General features: G+C 37.0%; 1 protein-coding gene across 1 annotated transcript; it reads left to right on the plus strand.

Annotated features, from left to right (window-relative positions):
* Window positions 1-5,428: 5,428 nt before the first annotated feature.
* On the plus strand, window positions 5,429-22,919 carry LOC140873011 (protein transport protein SEC23 E). Its single transcript, XM_073275970.1, has 12 exons — window positions 5,429-6,350; window positions 6,613-6,786; window positions 8,149-8,310; window positions 8,801-8,943; window positions 10,639-10,714; window positions 10,790-10,959; window positions 11,047-11,128; window positions 12,043-12,120; window positions 12,426-12,587; window positions 12,697-12,960; window positions 13,211-13,315; window positions 22,443-22,919. Exons 1-12 carry the CDS (start codon window positions 5,592-5,594, stop codon window positions 22,593-22,595), a joined length of 2,328 nt encoding a protein of 775 aa, XP_073132071.1. The 5' UTR covers window positions 5,429-5,591; the 3' UTR covers window positions 22,596-22,919.
* The last annotated feature ends 200 nt before the right edge of the window (window positions 22,920-23,119 follow it).

Below are 23,119 nucleotides of genomic sequence, written 5' to 3' on the forward strand. Positions count from 1 at the left end.
TAATTTAATTAATAATTAAATAAGATACGGATTTTTTTTTCAAAAAATTTCGGCATGACCTATCTGTTTATATTAAAACCCACCTGTCACTGACAACAACCTAAAAATACAAACAACAACACAAATAGACTAGACCGAAAAAAATGAACGAGATTCTAAAGAAAAAGGATACGACATTTCAAACACCCAAAGATATAACGATTAAATATTTTCATTCCAACAACAAATCTAAAGATTATTACATTTACATTTACTTCAACAAACTAAATAACTACTTCTAAACATTTAAGTTTGAATAAACTCTGTGGAAGACTAGCATAGGTCGGAGGGATGTGTCGTGCCCGCATCGCAGTCCACTCGAGAATCATGTCCCTCGATTTCAACAAAGGCTAACCTGCACCAAGCATAGTAGTGAGCCTAAAGACTCAACAAGAATATATCATAAATAACAAGGGTTCAAAATACATGCATCATACTAAAAATAATAATAAGTATACGATGAACTCACCCGAATGAAAACACGACTCATGCCTGAAGTAGAACCTTTACAATATGCAATGAAAACATGACATTCATGAACATTTCCTTTTTAATTATCTTGTGAATTTAGATATTTGATTGTGACTATGGTTTTGATCGATCAATGACTAGTACTATGCCTGCAAGGACGCCAAGATCTCTCCCGACGCCACATTGCCCATTTCCTTTGATTTGGTAGGGGAGCCGAGATGATTCCCGGTCGCACACTACACGTCTGATTTGGTAGGAGAGCTGAGATGTCTCTCAGCCGCACACTACACGTCTAATTTATGCAATTGAGCCAGGGCATCCCCCGACTAACATTGCACGTCTAAGTCACAACCAACTCACCTCATTCATTTACTTTACATTTAATTTAACCTTTTCACATTTAACTTTTCATCTTTTCATCTTTTCATCTTTACACATTTTCATCTTTTCATCTTTTCATAATTTATACTTCGGGACTAAAACAGGAATAATTTGAAGTTTACTCACGCGAAGGATAAGGACATCAAATTTAAAGACACGAAATAGAATGATAATATAAACTTTGAATCATAGATGAATAACGCGCAGGTGGTCACCTCTAAACTTATAGACTTCCTTAGAATATATTAGACTTATCCCATACAATGAGTCAATACGGGCGTTCGGCCCGTACGGCTCATAAACTAGCTCATCCTTATCCGAACGATCTCCTATTCGAATCACCGTCTCATACACAACTCAAATCATCTCTAGGATCAGTCCTTAACATCTAAAGTAAGCCTGAACAGCCCGTTCATTTTGTGTTTCCAGCAGCCCCTAAGCTTCCCGAAAAACAGCACTGACCACCTCGAATTAATTTGCCCTTTTCTTACCCAAAAATTACTCGAATTTTGCCCAATTTGAACCAAAACGACCACAACATCATACACTTTAAGTGGGACAAGTTCACCCCCTGTCCAGGTCTCTAAAACTACAAAGTCAGAATCACTACTTAGGTACCAACCGTATGCATAATGAAAATCTGAACTAGCCCTTTTTAAACTAAAACCTTTAGAACCCTTCGGCGATTGACTACCCCACCTTACAACCATCGAGACACCTCCTAAGAATTCCTTTTGACCAGCAAGGACCCTTGAATCTAGCCTCGTACCCGAAGCTAGCCCAAGCCAAGATTTAACCCGACATGCTTCACCCGGTCAACCCAAACGTCACAACCAAGTTCCTAACCTAAAATCCTCCATCTCCAGACCCATCAAAAACATTGTCAAGACCACATTTATACCCATAACAATCAACATGGGCAGCCCTTAACACCATTCATCCGAATTTTCAGAAATCAAGCCCAAACGACACACATTAACATGCTGAATTTTTCCGAATGCACAAGCAACACCAAGATTTAATCCATACACGGTACATAACTCATTTTCAATCCAAAACATATGAAAATTTCGAAACACCACATGAACCCCTACTGAATTTTTTGAAATTTTTGAAATCTAAGCTTGAATCAACCATGTCTCCACTCCAAATCAATCCACAACTCATTTTAACAACAATATGCATCAAGAATTCGAAAATACAAGTCTATCCCACCAATAACATTATGAAATTTCGAAGTTATACATATTTAATGCTGAAAATCGAATTTGCAACAATATAAATGCATAAAAACATAATAGCTATGCTTGGTGGCCAAAGAAATGACATATACTTCCTAGATCTCAAAATACACAAGAAAAATGATGGAGAGGAGCTGATTTTCAAACAAACCCAGCTGCTAATCCTTCTTGGGGGTGTGTTCCGACCAGTGGCGAGGTAGAGAGGAGGCGGCAGTGCGATTCCGACGAAGGGGAGGTGATGGCCGACGGTTGTGTTGAAAAAGAAGAGAGGGGCGCGAAATTGGAGGGGAGAATAGGGTGAGGGGCGGCTAGGGTTTCTAATTTGTGTTATGTTTTAAATTTGGGAGTATAAGTGTATATGTATATGTGTATGTATGTATAAGTATGTGTGTGTTGGATTTTTAAAAGTGTTATTCCAACAACTAATAAAAGTGCTAGTCACCCTATTACAATTTTAGCACTACACACACTAAGTCCCTAAAAAAATTTTATATTTGAAAATTCAAGAATTGAACTAAATAATTTAAATTTCATTTGCCGGGTCTTAAAATGCTAACTTTTGAAAAATTATAAAATATACTCAAAATGCCTTCAAAGCGATTTTGATCACCCGAAACATCTTAAAAATATAAAAACTTGATTTATTTTCCTCAATTTCTCACAAATCTCAAATCTTGCAAAATCTAAGAATTATCGCCAAAATCCACCGTCTTATCGCCGGTCAGGAACCACTGCACTGAAAAACTCATGGATTCTTTTAAAAATCAATACTTAAATATTTTGATGTCACAACAATAAATAAAATATTTAAATAATAAACAGAACAATTAAAATAATTTAAACAAACTAGACGAACATTTAAAAGCATTTAAATAAATAAGCTAGATATTTAAAATAATTTAAAATAACTAACCGCTAAAATTAATTTATTTAAAATAAATAAGTTGGACAATCAAAAGTATTTAAATAAATAAGCTAAACAGTTAAAATCATCTAAATAACTATCCAATAAACTTAAATCATTTTAAATAAATAAGCGGGACATTTAAGATCATTTAAATGAATAAACTAAACAATTAAAATCATTTAAATATGCAAGATTAAACCTTTTAAATATTTGAAAAAATTAAGTTGCACAATAAAATCATTTAGAAAAATAAACTTAAACAATTAAAAACATTAATTAATTAGTTAGTACAATAAAATTATTTGAATAAATAATTAATATTTAATTAACAAATAATTCAAATAAATAATTTAAATCGATTAAACTTAAAAATAATAATCATAATATTTATTTAATTTAATGCATGCGATTTAGTAAATCGAATTTTAGGTGCTATATTCACCATCAACCCAACAATGCAAACATCAACATATGCTTTCTTTTCTATATTAGTTTTTGAATAGCCAAGATGCTCATGAATTTCTTCATGCAAGAATCGAAAAGCGGCACCCCCAACCATAGTCAAAGAAAGTATCCCAATCATCCAAGTAGGAAAAAATAAACCTTATTATAACGTAGCTACTAACAGGAAAAATAATCGTGTTAAAAACAAAAAAAATATATAACACAATAAAATCATCCACACCAATGTCCGAATTTTCATCAACTAATTCCAAAAGTTTTTCTTTTATCATTCCCCTCTTAATAGTAACCATTATTGATCCAAAAAATGTCGACCAAAAAACTCCGATCTCATTTTTAAATCAAGGTTAACAGGATGCCCAACAATAGGCAATCCTATTACGATAGAGAACTCCAGTGAAGTGAATGGAACCATCACACGACCCAAATTGGAATTTTGAGGTTTCTACTTCGAATATTTTAAAAATTGAATCAATTCTACAAGTGTTGATGGAAATATTGGGCATCTTCAGCCAAGGCCCAAGTGGTGTAGCTTTGATCCTCTCCAACTGTCTTTCACTTAGTTTTTGAACTAATTTTTCCATCAAACCTAAAAAATATGGTGGCGAACACCGTGAAAATGCTTCTTTGCCATTTGATACACTATCAGCAGCAGGGTCATCACTGTTTTTCCTTTTTCGTGCCATTCTGATACAGAACACATACATATTCACTTAATTATCTTAGATAGAAAAACAATTCAGAATAGGTAATATCAAAATTAGAACGTAAGCTCAAAAATTCAGTATTTAAAATTCATACAGATGAATTCTTCATAATTACTCGAAACCAAAATACATCAATACAAGTAAAATTTTGAAAATAATAAAAAAAAATTTAAACCAGATACTAAATAATAATTCAACGCACCAACAACATAAATTTGGGAGCAAAACAGAAGACAATCTCATACTTGTACAAATTCCACAAATATTAATTTTCATAAATTGTAACAATCGTACAACTAAAATAATTACAACTTTTTAAACCAAAACCTAACACTAATTTCACGTAAAATTTCCAATAGTCTCATAGTGTTGGACAAATTCATGAAATTTTTGTCCTAAAACACAAAAATATACTCTACACAACATAAAACCTAGAAATCGAACCAATAAACATCATTTTTGCCCTAAAACACAAAACCTAGAAATCGAACCACTAAATAGCAAAAAAATTTGTAGCAGTCAGTTATTTACCGAAGAAAATCAACTCACTAAAATATTTGAAAACCTAGTGTAAAGTTGAGCTTACACTTGATTCGTCAGTGTGTGTTGTTGCACTTGGTTCAATATTTTGGTACATTTAAGTATTTAAATCCTTGTTTATGAATGCATATTTAATGAAAAAATTGAAAACACAAAGTGATTTAATAAAATAATGATATCAAGATAAAATAATAATATTTTTTTAGAAATAAATTAATTAATAATAATAAATTTAAAATAAAAATAAAAATTTTGATAAAAATTTTATAATTGGATCTTATGAGTTGAATAAATTTAAAAATTATACTCTCAATGAGTCAAATATGTAATTTTAATATTTCACAGGGGTATTTGGTGCCCAAAAAAATCAAATTATTGATCCAATCGCATGAGGGGCGCATGCGCAACAATCGCTCATATGAAGGTGCGCGTGTGCTAATTTTATAAAAAATCAAGGTTAAAAATGCCTATTAAAATTTCATAAGAAAAAAAATGTACATTTTCAATATTTTAAAAAGATATTTAGTACAAATAACTCTAAAAAAAACAAATTACGATGGTCAACTAGTGCGGACCAAAAAAAAATCACACCCGGGATCCAATTGAAAGATTGGATAGAGGTATTTAAGAAAAAAAAAAAAAAAAACGATATAACAAGCATAAACATATATAACGCATAATAAGAATTTTATTTTATTTTTTTGGTTGCCCTCCCTTTGCTTCCTTCGATCTTGTGATCCCCCATTCCCAGTGTCGGGGATCGCTCAATTGCAAAATTTTTCCCCCAAAAATCGTAAAACGCCCCACCCGATTTCGAACCCAAATCCCTAACTCTTCTCGCTGATGGCGGCGCCGGAATATGCTCAAGTCGATCCGGAAGGCATTGAAGGAGTCCGTATGACCTGGCTCAACTGGCCGCGATCCAAAGTCGAAGCTTCAAAATGCGTGGTTCCGATTGCCGCAACGATCCAGCCAATCCGCCCTCACGTCGATCTGCAGGCGGTCCCGTATCCTCCTCTCCGATGCAAGACTTGCACGTCCGTGTTGAACCCGTTCTGCCGCGTTGATTTCACCGCCCTGATTTGGATCTGCCCCTTTTGCTTCCAGAGGAACCATTTCCCGCAGCACTATCATTCGATATCTCAGACGAACATGCCTGCCGAGTTGTACCCTAATTTCCCATCCATCGAGTACTTAATCCCCAACTACCAGAATTTGCCGAATTTCAACCCTTCCCCTATTTATTTGTTTGTTTTGGATACATGCATGCTGGAGGAGGAGCTGGACTTTGCGAAATCTGCGCTGAAACGAGCGATCGGGGTTCTTCCGGATAACGCGTTGGTTGGGTTTGTGTCGTATGGTACACAGGTGCAGGTGCATGAATTGGGGTTTTCGGAGATGTCCAAGGTTTATGTATTTAGAGGATCCAAGGAGTTGACAAAAGATCAGGTCTTGGAGCAGTTGGGACTTGGGGCTCCTGGTGCAAGACCTATCAGACCAATGGGTGGTGGAGGTCCGAGCCCTATGGCGGGAGCGAGTCCCAATGCTGGCATCAATCGATTTTTATTGCCCGCTTCTGAGTGTGAATACTCATTTGATTCGGTAATTTAACTACTTTGTAATTGTGGGAAAACGTATTGCTATTTGTGTGTCGACTTTGTTGGAATTTTTACTGTGTACCAGAAATAAAAGATTCTTACTTTGCGATTACAAATTTGATATGATTGTGATTGTGATTGTGATTGTGATTGTTGTGAGTGTTGTTATTGTTATTGTTATTGTTATTGTTATTTTTATTGTTGTTATTATTTTTATTGTTATTATTATTGTTATTATTATTATTTTCTTTTTTTCTTGCGGGTAGTTGTTGGATGAGTTGGGAACAGACCAATGGCCCGTGGCACCGGGAAACAGGGCATTGAGGTGTACAGGAGCGGCATTGAGTGTTGCGGCTGGATTACTAGGTGCATGCACTACAGGTACCGGTGCTCGAATTATCGCATTAGTAGGAGGTCCATGTACTGAAGGCCCAGGAGCGGTAAAGCCTTAGACTTTCTATGTTTACATTGGAGGTTGTAGTTTGTTTTTTCATAGCATCATTTACCTTTTCAATGATGTATCCATTTACCTTTTCAATGATGTATCGCCTTTTTTGGTTCTTGTATCTCAATAGAAGTTCGTGATATTAGTCTACCATGACTGATATGCTGAGATTATATGGAGTAATTTTTGGTGCATGCTGGACACATCACATAAGATATATACATGTTTTGCTATATTATTGAATGAATTTTTTGAGAGACAAGTCATGAGATGATGCAGTAGAAGGAATTTCACATTTAAGAAACTACGTGGTCTCGGGGTTCCAGGAATTCACTAACAAAATAACAAATGATTCTGAATCCCAATTTATTTCAGATCAGTTCTGTAATTTACTTCTCAGTAGTTTACTCTAAAATTAAAGTTCACTTGTTGCCTAAGAACTCCAAAAATGTTACATTCCTTGAAATATTTGCCTTTACTATCATCAATCACAATTCAGTTAGTGCTTGATATTAATTGATTTTGTACTTGCTACTTATTTTTCATGTACTAGTTTCACCTTGTTTCTCTAAGTGGTGGGATTTTGAAAATTTTGGCTTTTCTACTTAAGTTTGCGTTTGAAATTTTGAAAGTTTTGATGGAAAAGTGTGAGTGATTGAAGCAGTGGATGTACGGTGTATTATAAGATGACCACAAGTTAACATAAGTTATCGGAGGAACAATTGAGCCATGTCAACTTCGCACCGTTCTAAAATTACTCTTTTCCCCCTTATTCTTTGGCTTGCTTTTTGAGGTCATGTAGGACATCTCAGTGATACGTATTCTGTGATTTCAAATCTTTCTACATCAAAACATTTGATGAAAATCTCTAGAATTTAAGTTTAAAAATAAGTTGGATCCACTGGAAACTAGCTTCATGTTTTTTATACCAACATTCATGTCGTTGTTAGGGGATTGAAGAGTGGTTATGTTTCTAATTGAAGAAAACAGTAGTGTTCTGATGATAATTAACTATATTAAAAAAATTAGTGGTGAAGTCTTTTTTCATGCTCCTGGAACACTCTATTTGGAGTTTTTTTCTTTTATTTTTGGCCAGTGGAATGCCAGTTTTTATCTTGAATAAACCAGGAAGATATTTTAGCAATTTATACCTTTTTTTCCAGATTCTTTGTTTTTTTTAGGCTTGTTTCGTATTTCCATTCTGTCTCTTGACCCAGAATTTATCTATTATATAATATCTGTTTAATTTGATGTCCACTGTTATTAAAAAATTGTTCTTGTATTAAAGTTGTGATTGCTAATTTGCTTTATTTTTGCTCTTGAGCGGGATGACAATGGATGTTATTTTTCCTTGCAGATCGTATCAAAAGATTTGTCTGATCCAGTTCGTTCCCACAAGGATCTTGACAAGGATGCAGCACCTTTTTTTAAGAAATCTGTCCAATTCTATGAGCAACTTGGAAAACATCTGGTCAGTCAGGGACATGTGTTGGATGTATTTGCCTCTGCCCTTGATCAGGTGTGTTACAGTCAGCTAAAAAACTTTGGTTGACCGTTGTTATCAATGTTAATTCTCGTTTAGAGTATAGGAGAAGGAAAGTCAATGTATTTTAACTTCGTTCTACACACACATTGTTGATAATCATAGATCCATGGAGCTGTGCATAAGTACTTTTTTTTATGTTGTTTTTCTAATCATATATGGTGGAAGATTGTTGTTATCTAGATTCTAGAGTATTCTGCACTAGGTTATTTACGGAAATGGACGTAAAATGAGTGAATTTTTTCCACAGCATGGGACTTTATTATTTTTATCATTATATATTGAAAAAAAATTGTGCGACCAGTATTTAGGGTCCCAAAAAACTTGACTGACCTCTCTATGGTTGACCTGTATACAGTTTCTGGACCCATTTAAGATTTTTGGGGCATCCGACAAGTGATTTAAGATTTGCTTCATTTTCAATCGCAGCCCTTTATACGATCAATTTACGATATAAGTTTTTCAGGTTGGAATTGCTGAGATGAAGGTTGCCATTGAAAATAGTGGTGGACTTGTTGTGCTAGCTGAAAGTTTTGGCCACTCTGTTTTCAAGGATTCATTCAAACGCATTTTTGAAGATGGGGAACAGAGTCTTGGGCTCTCATTCAAGTGAGTTTCAGAAATAGAAACGAAAAACTCTTTTTCTGTGCATGTTTTTTCCTGGTTGGGTAAAACCCTATTCTTGATGTATGGACCACCTGAGTAAGATCAGGACGGTAAGACTGTGTCACGACAACTCCAGCCAGAAGCTAGCCCAGGCCCAGCAACAACCAAGGATATTGTTTATCAGTCGAAGACTGGTAAGTTCAAGGCTGCAGATTAGATACCTTGGAAATCCTATCACTACCAAGGTATCTAATCTGCAGCCTTGAACTTACCATGTGTCTTCGATCGATGAACAATATCCTTGGTTGTTGCTGAACCTGGGCGGCTAGCTTCTGGCGACTCTTGGGCTGGAGTGGTTGTGACAGACTGTTCTTGGTTTATGGACAACCTGAATAAAGATCAGGTGCTGGTGTAGAAAATTAAAGTTTAAAATTCATCTGCCTATTTGCAGCATAGTGTATTTCAAGAAACAGACTGGTCAGTTAGTAGCATGATGTTGATCCGGAAGAAGTAGAAATCTTAAAAGAAAGAAAAAATAGTGGTTTGCTGTAATTATAAAAAAAATTATAGACAAATTTCGAGGCTGGTCTGTCAATCTAAGATCACCTAAATCCCAAAAATTTAAAGGTCTCTACACCTATGCTAGTCAGTGAAGGCAGTTTGCTGGTCAATGTTGATCAAATACGATGAAGCGCATGTATCAACTGGAGAGTGTTAATCATTCTCTTGTAAACTTATTTATTTGCGGCTTTGCCTATGCACAAAATTTTCTTATTAGGGGTTTTATCTTAATTTTTGAAAATCTGTTCACAGTCGTAGTGGCAGGTACGACAAGGCCCATTAGTTAGTTTAACAGAGACCTATAAATTGAGTTTTCCTTTATTACTTGTGTTGCAATCTCTTGTGTGCGATGCCGGTAGGTCTCTAGAAATTGTTCATAGATTTCTTGTTTGTTCTTGGTTCTTATTCTGTAGCAGTGTTACTTTTTATCCAAGTTATTTCCATGTAATGCTAGTATGCTACTAATAAGCTAACACCATACTTTTATTCATTATATCTTAATGCAATTTTCTTGAAGTTTCTTGAAATGTTGCTGACCCTTATCCAAGGATTCTAGCTCAAGGACACATTATCTCATTGTTAGGTTACCCATATCTGAATATTTTATTAGTGTTTGCTACTCGAATTTAAAAAATAATATAGCTTGGAACCCGTCATTGAGAGTTGACAGCTTCTAGCCTTGAATGTTGTATGGTAGAGAGAATATGCATGAATTGCAATTGATTTGTCATATTGTAATGAACAGGAAACTTCTGAAATTTTAATTGTAATGCCACTTGTTGTTCATCTCAGGCTATATTTCAATATCTCTGTTATTTTTATTTTTCATTTCTTATCATCATCTGAAAGAGCTGCTATGTCAAATGAGTTTACTCATTTAAATTTTGTAGATCCTGTTTATTTTTTAAAGCAGAACCTTTGTTTGATTTGCTTGTTCTTGGTGTGTAAAATATGGATCTAATATGGTAGTGTTTCCTCTTTGGTGATTACTTTTGCATGTGAACAATGGAACCATCAAATTATGTGACGAGGATGAATGTCGTTTACTTTGTTTGGCATTCAACAGATTCATTTGTGTGTCTTGACAAAGAGATTGTATCATGAAATAAATCTTACTGATATTTGCTTGGTTTTTAGTGGCACACTTGAGATTAACTGTTCAAAGGATATAAAAATCCAAGGGATCATTGGGCCATGCTCATCACTAGAGAAGGTTTGTTCTTTCCAAGTTCTATAAATTCTTTTGAGCATGCTGTCATTTGCCACTTCTGATGAGGAACTGTTGCAGAAAGGGCCTTCAGTTGCCAACACAATTATCGGCGAGGGGAATACTACAGCTTGGAAATTGTGTGGACTCGACAGAAATACTTGCTTAACTGTTTTCTTTGATGTTTCTTCTAGCGAAAAGTCTGATCCTGCAGGAACAAATCCTCAATTATTCATCCAGTTCCTTACAAGGTATGTGAAGAATCTCAAGTACTTCTCTTCTTGGAAACAATTTTAACCAGTCCACTACCCTATGCCAACTCTTACTTCTGGTTGCAGTTATCAGAGTCCTGATGGCCAGATGAGGCTGAGAGTCACTACTGTTACTAGACGATGGGTAGAGAGTACGGTGGGCAATGAGGTAGGATGACTATTTGTTTCTACCCAATGTGCTGTAACAATTTTTTTTTGTACAACTTGCAGAAAGATCTCCAATAAAATATAGCGTGTTATTTATAAATATTAAATGTTTCGTAAAAGTGCCTTTGTTTTTATTTCCCCTTTTTTTTATTGTTATTAAAACAATTGATGGAAGTTATTAAATATTATCATCTTCAAATTATGCCAATTTCAGATTATCTCTTGCTTTCTCTGTAACACCACCCACCCCAACCCAAGAAAAAGAAAGGACAACAAACACATGCAAACAAATGTGTACTATACTGCATTGGCTGGTGTTTTCTGGGTTTTATTATTCTGTATGTATTTTCCATTGGAAATTGAAGTTAGAAAAAAATTGAAAGGGACATGTTCTTTCCCTGATAGATTCAAACAATGTACCGATTTATGGTCAGTGGCTTTTGTGTTTAACTTCACTGTTCGTCCTATCAAACCCAAAAGTATGAGCACAAAATTTCAGCCAGACCTCATGTCATGCACTGAAGGCTCTGTGTCTTGGCTTGAAGATAGTAATCATACGACTTAATATAAAAGACAAAGAAAAGGTAGTGTTGATAATTTCACAAACATGCATGGCTGTTTAGATCTAGTCCTTTAATTGCTATATTGTACTTTTTTGGTCTTTGTATTCAACTCAATCAAATTTGTAGCACCTTTTAATTGCCTCATTAAGTCCATAATATAATGAGAAATCCCAATTTGCATTTGGATCCATCTTCCTGTACAGCATAGGCTTGTGATATCATATCACATTAATTTTCCTACGCTGTATGTTTTTTCCCCCTCATTCAATAAATAATCTTGGTTTGCTTTCTCTTGCAAAATTTATGAAAGTTGCATTCTGAAAGGTTAATTCTAAATATTTTGTGCCTGCAGGACTTAGTGCAAGGTTTTGATCAAGAAGTTGCTGCTGTGGTAACTGCTAGATTAGCTTCTTATAAAATGGAAATGGAGGTACCGATAATATTGGAATCTGTAGATAAATCAATTGAATGCGGCAACACAAATCCCCAGCCTCTGGTGTATTGCTACAGTTTTGTAGCATACTGCATCACTTAACTGTGAATTATGTAGTAATGCACATATATCAATGCTTTATATGCATTTTATCTAAATGATGCTAAAAGCAAATTATGCATAATCACAGTTAGTAAGGGCATTTAAATTAGTATCGGGGTGAGATAATGCCAAAAATTTTGTACTTTTAATGATAATGTGCCATTTTACTTTTCTTAGTGTATCTTGTTCATGATTTTCAGGAAGGATTTGATGCGACAAGGTGGATAGATCGGAATCTAATTCGCCTATGTTCCAAATTTGGTGATTATCGTAAAGATGATCAATCCTCCTTTACATTGAATCGTGGGTTTTCTTTGTTTCCTCAGTTTATGTTTAATCTGCGAAGATCACAATTTGTACAGGTAAATTCCTTTTGTGGTGGTTATTTTCCTATGCCGTTCTTTTCATTATTAATGGTAAAGTGTTCTTTCATATATATTTAGAAGTTTCTCTTTCTCACTTCTCTATTAGGTGTTCAATAATAGCCCAGATGAGACTGCTTATTTCCGTATTTTGTTGAATCGAGAAACTGTGAGCAATGCTGCAGTGATGATTCAACCATCATTGATATCTTATTCCTTCAATTCGCTCCCCGCACCAGTTTTACTGGATGTACAATCAATTGGAGCTGATCGTATTCTCTTGCTGGATGCATATTTTAGTGTAGTTATTTTTCATGGAATGACAATAGCTCAATGGAGAAACATGGGATACCAGAATCAGCCAGAGCACGAGGTTTGTGTTTTTTCTTATTGTTGGTCTTGTTGAGGGTGAATATTTCTTCTTCTTTGGCAGTGCTGTTTTTTCATTTGCGGGGTCAGCTTTATTAATGTGATTGTTGTGAAACCGAGAATTATTTCTTCGGGTCTCCATCTGCAGTGATGACAATAGTTTCTTCTACTGAATTTTTTTGGTTTCTTTTACATCTTTGAAATCTGTCTTGAATTTTTTTTTCATGATATATACCTCCTTTTCCTTGTCATAGGCTTTTGCACACTTATTGCAAGCTCCACATGATGATGCTCGGTTGATAATTCGCGATCGATTTCCTGCACCAAGGCTTGTAGTTTGTGATCAGCATGGCTCACAGGTAGCCTTTGTCCTTAAATTTTGCTTAAAATGCGTAGTTTGATCGTGTCTGTGTGTCAATACATTTACCTGTTAGTTGATTTATTAGTTCTGACCCACAAATGGGTTGTCCTCAAAAATTTTTTTTAGTGAATCCTAGCTTCTAGATAACTTAACCAATTTATTTAGTTGGGAACGTGCTGTTAGCCTCACTCTACTCTCAGGAGAGAATTTTTTTTGTCCTTCTCCTCTCATATTCGGGTGCTTTTGCTGTGGAACTCAGTTCATATCTTTAAAATTCAGTCATTTTGGCATAACTGAGATGATACCGGAGCATATTCGATTGAATTAACGGTTAGAGAACGTAGCTCACCACCCGAGTCTTTCCTACGGGATACAGATACGCCATCCGAAAGGAACAAAGAAAACTTGAGATACAAGGCCGGAGGACCCACCACTCTTGGAATCCACCAAAGAGAGAGGGAGAGTTGAGATGAATCTCAATATATTATAACTTAGGAAAATATTTTTAGTCCTCCTTTTTTCATGTTCCAAAATACAGAAATATAGCTAAAACAAAACATTATTTTAACTTTCAAAATATCTATAATTATTTTAATAATGATTTATTATTTCCAAGACTTGAGACTTAGCTTACGAGAGAGAAATTTGATTGCTTTGATTTCTCTTGGTTCAAGAGTTGACTGTTGACACTACAGTGTCAATCTCCCCTGGTTGAGAAAGAATCACCCTCGAATCTGTGCTTTCATCCTCGCCATGAAATGGAGAAAGGTCGGCGACATTGAAAGTGTTGGAAACATTATAACTGGAAGGTAACTCGATCTTGTATGCATTTTGCCTATTCTTTGAAGAACTTTGAAGGGTCCATCAGCCTTGGGTTGAAGTTTGCCAAACTTTCTTGGTGGGAATCGTTCTTTGCGAAGTTGAACCCAGACTAAATCTCCTTCCTTGAATTCCACATGTTTGTGATGTTCGTTGGCCGACTTCATGTACTTGTCATTTTGATGTTGTATTTTGTCCCGAACTTGTTCATGCATCTTCTTTATGAATTTAGCTCTCTTCGGCCTCACAACTAAACTGATTTACAGTAGGATGTTTGGTGTAGTTCAAAGGACATAATGGAATTTTGCCATAGACAACTTCAGATGGGCTTTTCCCAGTAGTTTGGCTCATAGATTGATTATAAGCAAATTCAATTTGAACCAAAATCATATCCCATTGCCTTTTGTTTTTCCCCACAACTCCTCAAAAGATTGCCCAAGCTTCAATTCACAACTTCGGTTTGACCCTCAGTTTGAGGGTGATAAAGATGAGCTGAAACAAAGATTAGTCCCCATCTTCCTCCAAAGTGTGCGCCAGAAATGACTGAGAAACTTTGAATCGCAATCTAAGACCTTGGATTTAGGAATCCCATGAAGTTTGACAATCTCTCGAAAATAAAGTTCAGCAATATAGGAAGCTTCGTTGGTTTTGTTGCACGAAACATAATGTGCCATTTTCGAGAATCGATCAACCACTATCATGACAGCATCCTTGTTAGTTGTTTCTTTGTGTCCTTGGCAAACCAGTGACGAAGTCCAGACTAACGGCATTCCATGGGGCAGCAGCAACTGGTAGGGGAGTATACAAACCAGTATTTTGTTTGTGACTTTTGGCAATATGACAAATGTTGCAACGCTCCACATACTTTTAGACATCATGCTCCATTTTTGGCGTGTAAAACTTTTCTTGTATCAAAGCATTAGTTTTCTCTCCCAAAATGTCCTCCTAAACCTCCAGAATGTGCTTCATGAATTATGGATTCCCTTAGAGAACATTGGGGAACACATAGGCGATTGGACTTGAAAAGAAAAGCATCGTATATTAGAAATTGCTCATTCATGACTCCCATGTTCACATTTCTGCCAGATATTTCTGAAGAAATTATCATTTTCATAAAGCTCCTTAAGAACCTCGAATCCCACCACTTTGATTTCCATTTGCTTTAACAAAGAGTGCTTCCTACTCAAAGCATTAGCCACAACATTTTGAGAACCAGATTTGTGCTTAATGGTGAAACTATAAGATTGAAAAAATTCAAACCAAGTAGCATGCCGCCTACTAAGTTTTTGTTGGCTGTTAATGTACTTCAAAGCTTCATGATCAGAATGACGAACAAATGGCCTGATAGCAGGTATTGACTCCAATGATGTAATGATCGACAGATGGCATAAAATTCCTTATCATAAGTCGAGTAGTTCCTTCGAGATTCATTCAACTTTTCACTAAAGAAACCAATTGGTTTTCCTTCTTGCCTTAGCACGCCTCCGATTCCCATATTGGAAGCATCACATTCGACTTCAAAAATCTTATCAAAATCTGGAGGGACTAGGATAGGAGCCTCAGTTACCTTACATTTGAGAAGATCAAAGCTCTTTTGTGCGTCACTTGTCCACGTGAAATCGCTTCCCTCCAAACATTCTGTAATGGGTGCACCTATTGAGCTGAAACCTTTGATGAATCGTCGATAAAAGGAGGCAAGACCATGGAAACTTCGAACTTCCTGTATTGTTTTTGGCAAAGGCCAGTTCAAGATGAATTCTATTTTGCTTGAATCCATTTTAATCCCATCCCTGGAAACAACATAACCCAAGAATAATAGCTTGTCAGGGAAAAATCTGCACTTCTTCAAATTGGCGTGTAATTTTTGTTCTCTTAAAGTGCTGAAAACTTCACGAAAATGCTGCAAATGTTGCTTAAATGCTTGGCGCATTTGGAAGACCGAACGCCATAACCATCCACTTGTAAAGGCCATCTCGTGTCTTGAATGTCGTTTTCCATTCATCTCAGGGTCTCATTCGAATTTGGTGATAGGCACTTCGAAGGTCGATCTTTGAAAATATTGTTGGTCCATAAAGTTGATCGAGAAGATCATCTAACTGAGGAATAGGAAAACGATAATCAATTGTGATGTTGTTTATCGCTCTGCTACCACACACATGCGCCATGAACCATCCTTTTTCGGAACAAGTAGAGCTGGAACCGCACAAGGACTCTTGCTTTCTTTCACCAATCCTTTAGCCAAGAGATCTTCCACTAGTCTTCGTAATTCCTCATATTCTTTTGGATTCATTCGGTAAGTTGCTGTTTTTTGGCAAAACAGCTCCTGGCATAAGATCAATATGATGTTGAATATCTCGCATTGGTGGGAGGCCATGCGGAATTTCCTCCAGAGCAACGTACTGAAATTCTTCAAGAATATCATGAGGTAAATCTGCACTTTCCTCATTTTCTTCCTAAATCACAAGAGTGTAGGCATGAATTCCTGTTTCAAGTTCCCTTCTACAATCTGAAAGAGTTAGAAAATTATTTTCTTTCTTTTTGAAGGTTTGGATTTAATTTCCTCATCCTTGATAAAAGAATATATATTTGTGTATCCATCATGGATCGTTCTTCTGTCATATTGCCAAGGGCGGCCAAGAAGTAAATGACAAGCATCCATCGGAACTACGTCTCACCATAATTCATCAAGATACTTCTTTCCAATAGAAAAACAAGACATCGTTTGTGTACCTTTATCTCATTCTCTTTTCGAAGCCAAGAAAGTTTATAAGGGTGAGGATGATTCTCTGTCTTTAAATTCAGCTTGTCTGTTGACACCACATTTTCAAAACTCCCACCATCAATTATCACATCGCACACTTTTCCGTGCGAAGTGCAATTATGTTACGACCTGGGAATTAGGCTTAGTAGTCAAATATGGGCCTATATTATTATGGGCTTAAGATAGTTGGGCCGGATAGTTACTTAGGGATGCAAATATATTCTAAGGCGTGATAGTTTAGGATTCATTCAGCATATTTTGCATTTGAGAAATTACTAGCATAGCTAGAGGGCAACAGAGGCTTAGCTCTGGGTTTTCGATTCACATTTGTATGCATTCGGTTGTTTTGCTTTCTTATATGAAATATGAAGATTGAGGATCATAACAATTGGTCCGACCTGCCGGATCGGAGGGAGGAAGATGAAGATCTAACGACCGGAGAAGAGGAACGATTGGAAGTCATTGAGAAGGCCTTGATAGACATGAACGAGAAAATGAAAGTTATGGCAGAAACTACAAAAGACATAATAGAAAAGATGGAAACACTTAACCAATCTCTCAGATCTCTGCTGGGATTGAAGCCATATGTGGATCAACTCATCCCTGCGGTAGTTGGAGCTCTATCTACAAGTCAAGGACGAGACTCTCAAAAAACACAAAATGAAGGTGACGATGGAAAGAAAAATTTGGTAGAGAAGCCCACAGATCTGGCAATCGAAATGGAAGAGACGAAGGAGCAGTTTAAAATTCGTGACATCATGGGCCCTAATCAAATGATCATCGGAAAAGATCTCAAAGGCGATACTGAAGGAGAGAAAAACTGATGGGTCCCTTGCCATGGGCTTGAAGAGAAAAAGCATGCTACCAAAGAAGAAAGTCTGGTTGAGATCAACGGGATGACACTGGAACGGGCATTCACGGCTGAATCATACCTTGAGACAATCATCAGTTACCCAATCGATCCCATGAAAATCGTGACCCATTGTAGGAGGTGCCCGACACGATTTGGGTTCCAGCAGATTAAAACGAAGGTTCGAGATATTAACTTGGGAGGATTAGCCAAGGATTTGATCAATCGATACAGTGGGCGTAAAGCAGTTAATCTGGGTAAGCTCGTTGTTTCTTCGAAGAAGAATACAGCGAAAGGCCAGAGCCTGGATGGGTTTGAGATTTGGGCAGTGCAGATGGATATCTTACTGGATAATAATATATTGACTGTTTTTTGGGTTATTTTCATAGTGGGCTCAAATATAAAAATTGGAAGGCCAGAAATAATTTCCAGCCCAGTTGCGCATACTGGACCTGGAGACTTTTGTCGTTATGTCGGTGAGGTAATTGCTGGGCGTGGGTGTTTCCAGCAGCACGAAGGGGCCGTACCGAAGCTGGAAGTGCAAATATGGTCAAACACGGGTGATGGGTTTTTCCCAGTAGTGAAGCCGTGTCTGATGAGGGAGTCTTCGAAAGCAAACGAGTTGGAAATAGTCTTTTTTCTGTCCGCATCACCCAAACTTGGTTGCTTTCAGTATTTCAGCTATATTTTCTCTAACATCACCCAACAGATTGAAAGGAACATTTCCGATAGGAAGGTGGTAGAGCGGTGCGTTATGCGTTGGGAAATTTTGTGGGATGCAGGAATCGATCCACGAGCAATTTATTTTTTTAAGTCTAGGGTTGAAAAGTGGACTGAAAAGAGGGTCCATTGCCTCATTCCACTCGCTGCTGCGATAGAATTGTGGGAGAAAGAAACTGGAGATAATGGGTTCAGACTTGGCGAACATGGGCTGGGTCTCAATGGATTAACTTGTCCCCATATTAGCTACAACTCTAGAGATGCAGGCAGAAGCACAACACAAAGCTATGGCTTCCAATGGATGCAAAAAGAGGCAGAAGAAGAAGGAACGGTGTACTTGGTGGAGATTTGTACAAGTAAAGAGTGGGCTGAAAAATATTTCACAGTTATTCTAAATTTTTGGAGTTGTGACCTGGGTAATGAGTCTATTGTTTATGGAAACCGTGGTCGGGAGAATATGTACCTCGTTAACGATGTCCCCCAAGAAATTCTATCAATTTCAAAGGACCGACTTCATGGAGTGCAGCTAGGGAAAATGGAGGCTGGGTTTGGCCTTTGTGATGCTGTCCATCTCTATTTTTGTTGCAGGGAAAAAAATTGGAATCTTGAGGATGAGTGGTGATGCTGCAAGTGGGATGAGAGGGAAGCTTCATGGATGTGTAGTGATTCCTGGGACCACGACACTTGTTCCTGTCACAAAATTCTGGGATGATGTCGGCGACAAATTAGATGCGGATAGTCATGCTATTCAAGGGCTGATTTTAGCCATAAATGCTGAGTTTCAACAATTGTATTTGGCTGGAAAAGGGGGAAATGGATGTTCCTTTATTATCCTAGTTGATGGGTTGATTGATGCTAACAAGAAATGGGACAGAGGGAAAGAAGTTACTCTCTATGCCATTGAAAATGACGAGTTTTTACAAGCCGGAATGAATATATCAACAATGGGAATTGGGCTTCTGTGTCAACAACTTGCTGAAGCAATGGAAGAGAACAAGAGTCAACCTATAACTCTTAGCCTTGAGGACAAGGCTAATTTGAAGGAGGGGAGTATTGTTACGACCTGGGAATTAGGCTTAGTAGTCAAATATGGGCCTATATTATTATGGGCTTAAGATAGTTGGGCCGGATAGTTACTTAGGGATGCAAATATATTCTAAGGGGCGTGATAGTTTAGGATTCATTCAGCATATTTTGCATTTGAGAAATTACTAGCATAGCTAGAGGGCAACAGAGGCTTAGCTCTGGGTTTTCGATTCACATTTGTATGCATTCGGTTGTTTTGCTTTCTTATATGAAATATGAAGATTGAGGATCATAACAAATTAGTTCGAACTATATTCTTCCGGAGCCAATCATCATTTTCTTTTTCTTGATGGACACTAAAACTTTTCCGAAGCACCAAGGATTCCCCGCTACCCACATAAATAATTTCATCCCTTTCTCATGAATGTCCCACAGCTTCAAATAAATTTTCATTCAACTCATTGTCACTTTCCACTTCAATTAGACTGATAATCTGGCGGTTTGGACATTCAGAAGCAATATGGTCATAACCTTGACACTTAAAACATCGACGAGAATTCCATGCGGAAGATGAGTTTGGTTGCTTTGGGCTAGATCCAGCTTCTCCCCTTGAAGGTTGCGTCGATTGGGCTGATGGAGCAGGTTTTGGGACAGCATTATCTCGATTATAAGGTTGAGGATTACGCCATTGTGTCTGCTTATGTTGTTTTTCGACCTTATAAGCAAGTTTACAAATATCATTGTAACTCCAATAAGGCTGTAACTGCACAATATTAGCGATTTCAGCCTTGAGTGCGCCGAGGTATTGTGCTACAGTCTGCTCTTCCGGTTCAACCACATCACATTTCATCAAAAGAAGATCAAATTCTGCAGGGTACTCTTCACGGACAACCCCTTCTGCTTGAAGTTGTGGAATTTAAGGAAAACATCTTGCCTATAATCATCAGGTAGATATTTTTTCTAAGTTCCTTCATCTTTTCCCATGTCACGATCTTGCAGCTTTCTTCTCGATTTCGTTGCCTTTTGAGGCACGCTTCTTCAATTTCAACGCTATTAGTTTTACTTTCAAATTTTCAGAAACATGTTGATATTCGAAAACCAAGGTTCTAAAATTCGCTAGGCGCTAATCGGGCGCCCGACCAGCGCCTAGCGCCTAGGCGGGGACTAGGCGCCGCTAGGCGGATTCCGCGGTATAATAAAAAAAATCACATTATATAACTCCAACACAAAAAAAAACATCAAATTTAAAAATGATTTCAAGTATATAGCTTCTTTTCTTTGTTCAGAAATCAGAAGTACAGCAAATGAAGATGAAGATTGGTCTGGGTAGAAACCTTTTCTATTTTTTCTGACTCTGGCCGCTTCGTTGGATTCCTCTCAAATGAGGATGAAGATGGTTAGGGCAAGCCAACAAGTTATTTTGGCTTGTTGGACTTTAGTTTGAGGCCTCATTGGCTTTCATTTTTTTATTGGGCTTTTAATTAAAAGCCCAATAAAAAACTTAAAAGCAAAAAAAAACCTAAAGCCCAAAAAAAACCTGAACGTGCATCTTCCCTTCCCCAACGCCTAGTCGCCTAGGACGCACAGCCTAATTAGGGCCGCCTACTGCCGCCGACGCCTAGGGCGGCCGATTATCACTTTTCCGGTGCGGCCAGGGGCCGCCTAGCGCTTAGGCGGCCGCCTAGGCCGAATTTTCGAACACTGTCGAAAACACGTTCAACAATGTGAAGCCGATCAAGAAATTCATCTGGCTGCATCATTCCTTAGAACTCGGGAATGTCCACCTTAAAATTAAAGTTACGATTAAACTGGCGATTTCTTCAAACATGTTGACGAGGAGCAGCGTCTCACTTTCATCATTATTTTCATTATAAAAAGGATTGAATTCTTCATCATGTTCTGTCTCCAAATGATCGCCACCATTAGTATTTTGAAAGAGTTCATATTGAGCTAGTTGTTGCTGAAGCTCTTGCACTTATCTCCTCAATTCTTCATTTTCAATATCACAAACATCTCTTTCCTTTTCTGGTTGTGCCACCAAAACCGCCACGAGTACGACGACCGGCCATGAGAATCTGAAACCATTCTCTGGTACCACTTTGATACCGGAACAGATTCGATTGAATTAACGGGTAAAGAACGTAGGTCACCACCCAAGTCTTTCTTACGGGATACAGATACACCACCCAAAAGGAACAAATAAAAGTCGAGATACAAGGCCGAAGGACTCACCACTCTTGGAATCCACGAAAGAGATAAAGAGTTGAGAAGAATCTCAATATATTTTAACTTATGAAAATATCTCTGTCCTTTTTTCATGTTCCAAACTACTGAAATATAGCTAGAACAAAACCATTACGTTAACCTTCAAACTTCCTAAAATTATTTTAATAATGATTTATTTCCAAGACTTGAGACTTAGCCTACAAGAGAGAATAATTTGATAGCTTTGATTTCTCTTGGTTCAAGAGTTGTGACCGTTGACACTCCAGTGTCATGAGACATCCCTGGATTCATTTAAATTATCTCCGTTTTAGTAAAAACTTGGTGAACATGACCTCGTAAAATATGCATCTCTTCAATCCTTGCACTTTTTAAAATTGGCCAGCTGGAGAGAACATGTTTGGCTTAGCTGTAGCAGCTTGAGGAAGTAAAAGGCACCTCAGAACCCCAACCCCGCATCCTAAGACACAAACAAGAAAAAAATCTTCTATGTATTTTGAAGCAATTGAGAAAATAGAGTCAGCCAGTATGACGTAAATAGTTAAATGATAAGAAATGGTTATGCCTTTCTATGCATGTCTCTAGTTGTTTCCTATGGGTAGCATGCCTTTTGTTGTTTTCATTTGAAAAAATTTTATGTTGCCAGAACAACTGTTCTTCAGAAAGCAGCTATCTTGAATGCGATACTTTCATGTGTTTCTAATAATTGGAATGCCGATTTGACAGGCAAGATTCCTGTTGGCTAAATTGAATCCATCTGCCACCTATAGTAATGCAAATGAGATGATGGCGCCTGGCTCTGACATCATCTTCACCGATGATGTTAGCCTTGACGTGTTCCTTGATCATCTTCAGAAGCTGGCTGTCCAAGGTTCTTAAAATCACGAATGACCTGGGATTCAATTACCCTGTATAAATGGAAATTCGAATGTGAGTTTACATTTCTCTCCCACCCTCGTGCTCCAGCAAAATCATAGTCAATTTTTGCAGCTTACGCAGTGGTAATTACACTTAATATTCTTGTGGGGTTTGAGAGGTCTTCCTTGGAAGCTTAAGGGGCTTGATGAATTTGTAGTATGGGAACGAAAGAGTGAGTTTTAAGTTAAGTGAAGGCATTTTTTCTTTCTTCACCTTTTTTTCTAATATTTTTTTAATATGACAAAGATGTAGGGATATATATATATGGATGAATTGCTTTCTTTACATGTTTTGTTGTAATTCTTTCCTCAACTTTAGTTACCTTTTTGTATTGAATTTTTCAAGGATGTGGTTGAAACTAGATGACATTCTACATTTCAAGAATTTGGACTTCATATTTTTCATCTCGTGTGAACATCATCTCGGCATGTGTCGAGACAAAAAAATGATCTAACTAATTTGAGAGCCAAACATGGAGTTTACGA

The sequence above is a fragment of the Henckelia pumila genome, unplaced genomic scaffold, assembly GCF_033568475.1.
Source record: "Henckelia pumila isolate YLH828 unplaced genomic scaffold, ASM3356847v2 CTG_525:::fragment_3, whole genome shotgun sequence".
Taxonomy (NCBI): domain Eukaryota; kingdom Viridiplantae; phylum Streptophyta; class Magnoliopsida; order Lamiales; family Gesneriaceae; genus Henckelia; species Henckelia pumila.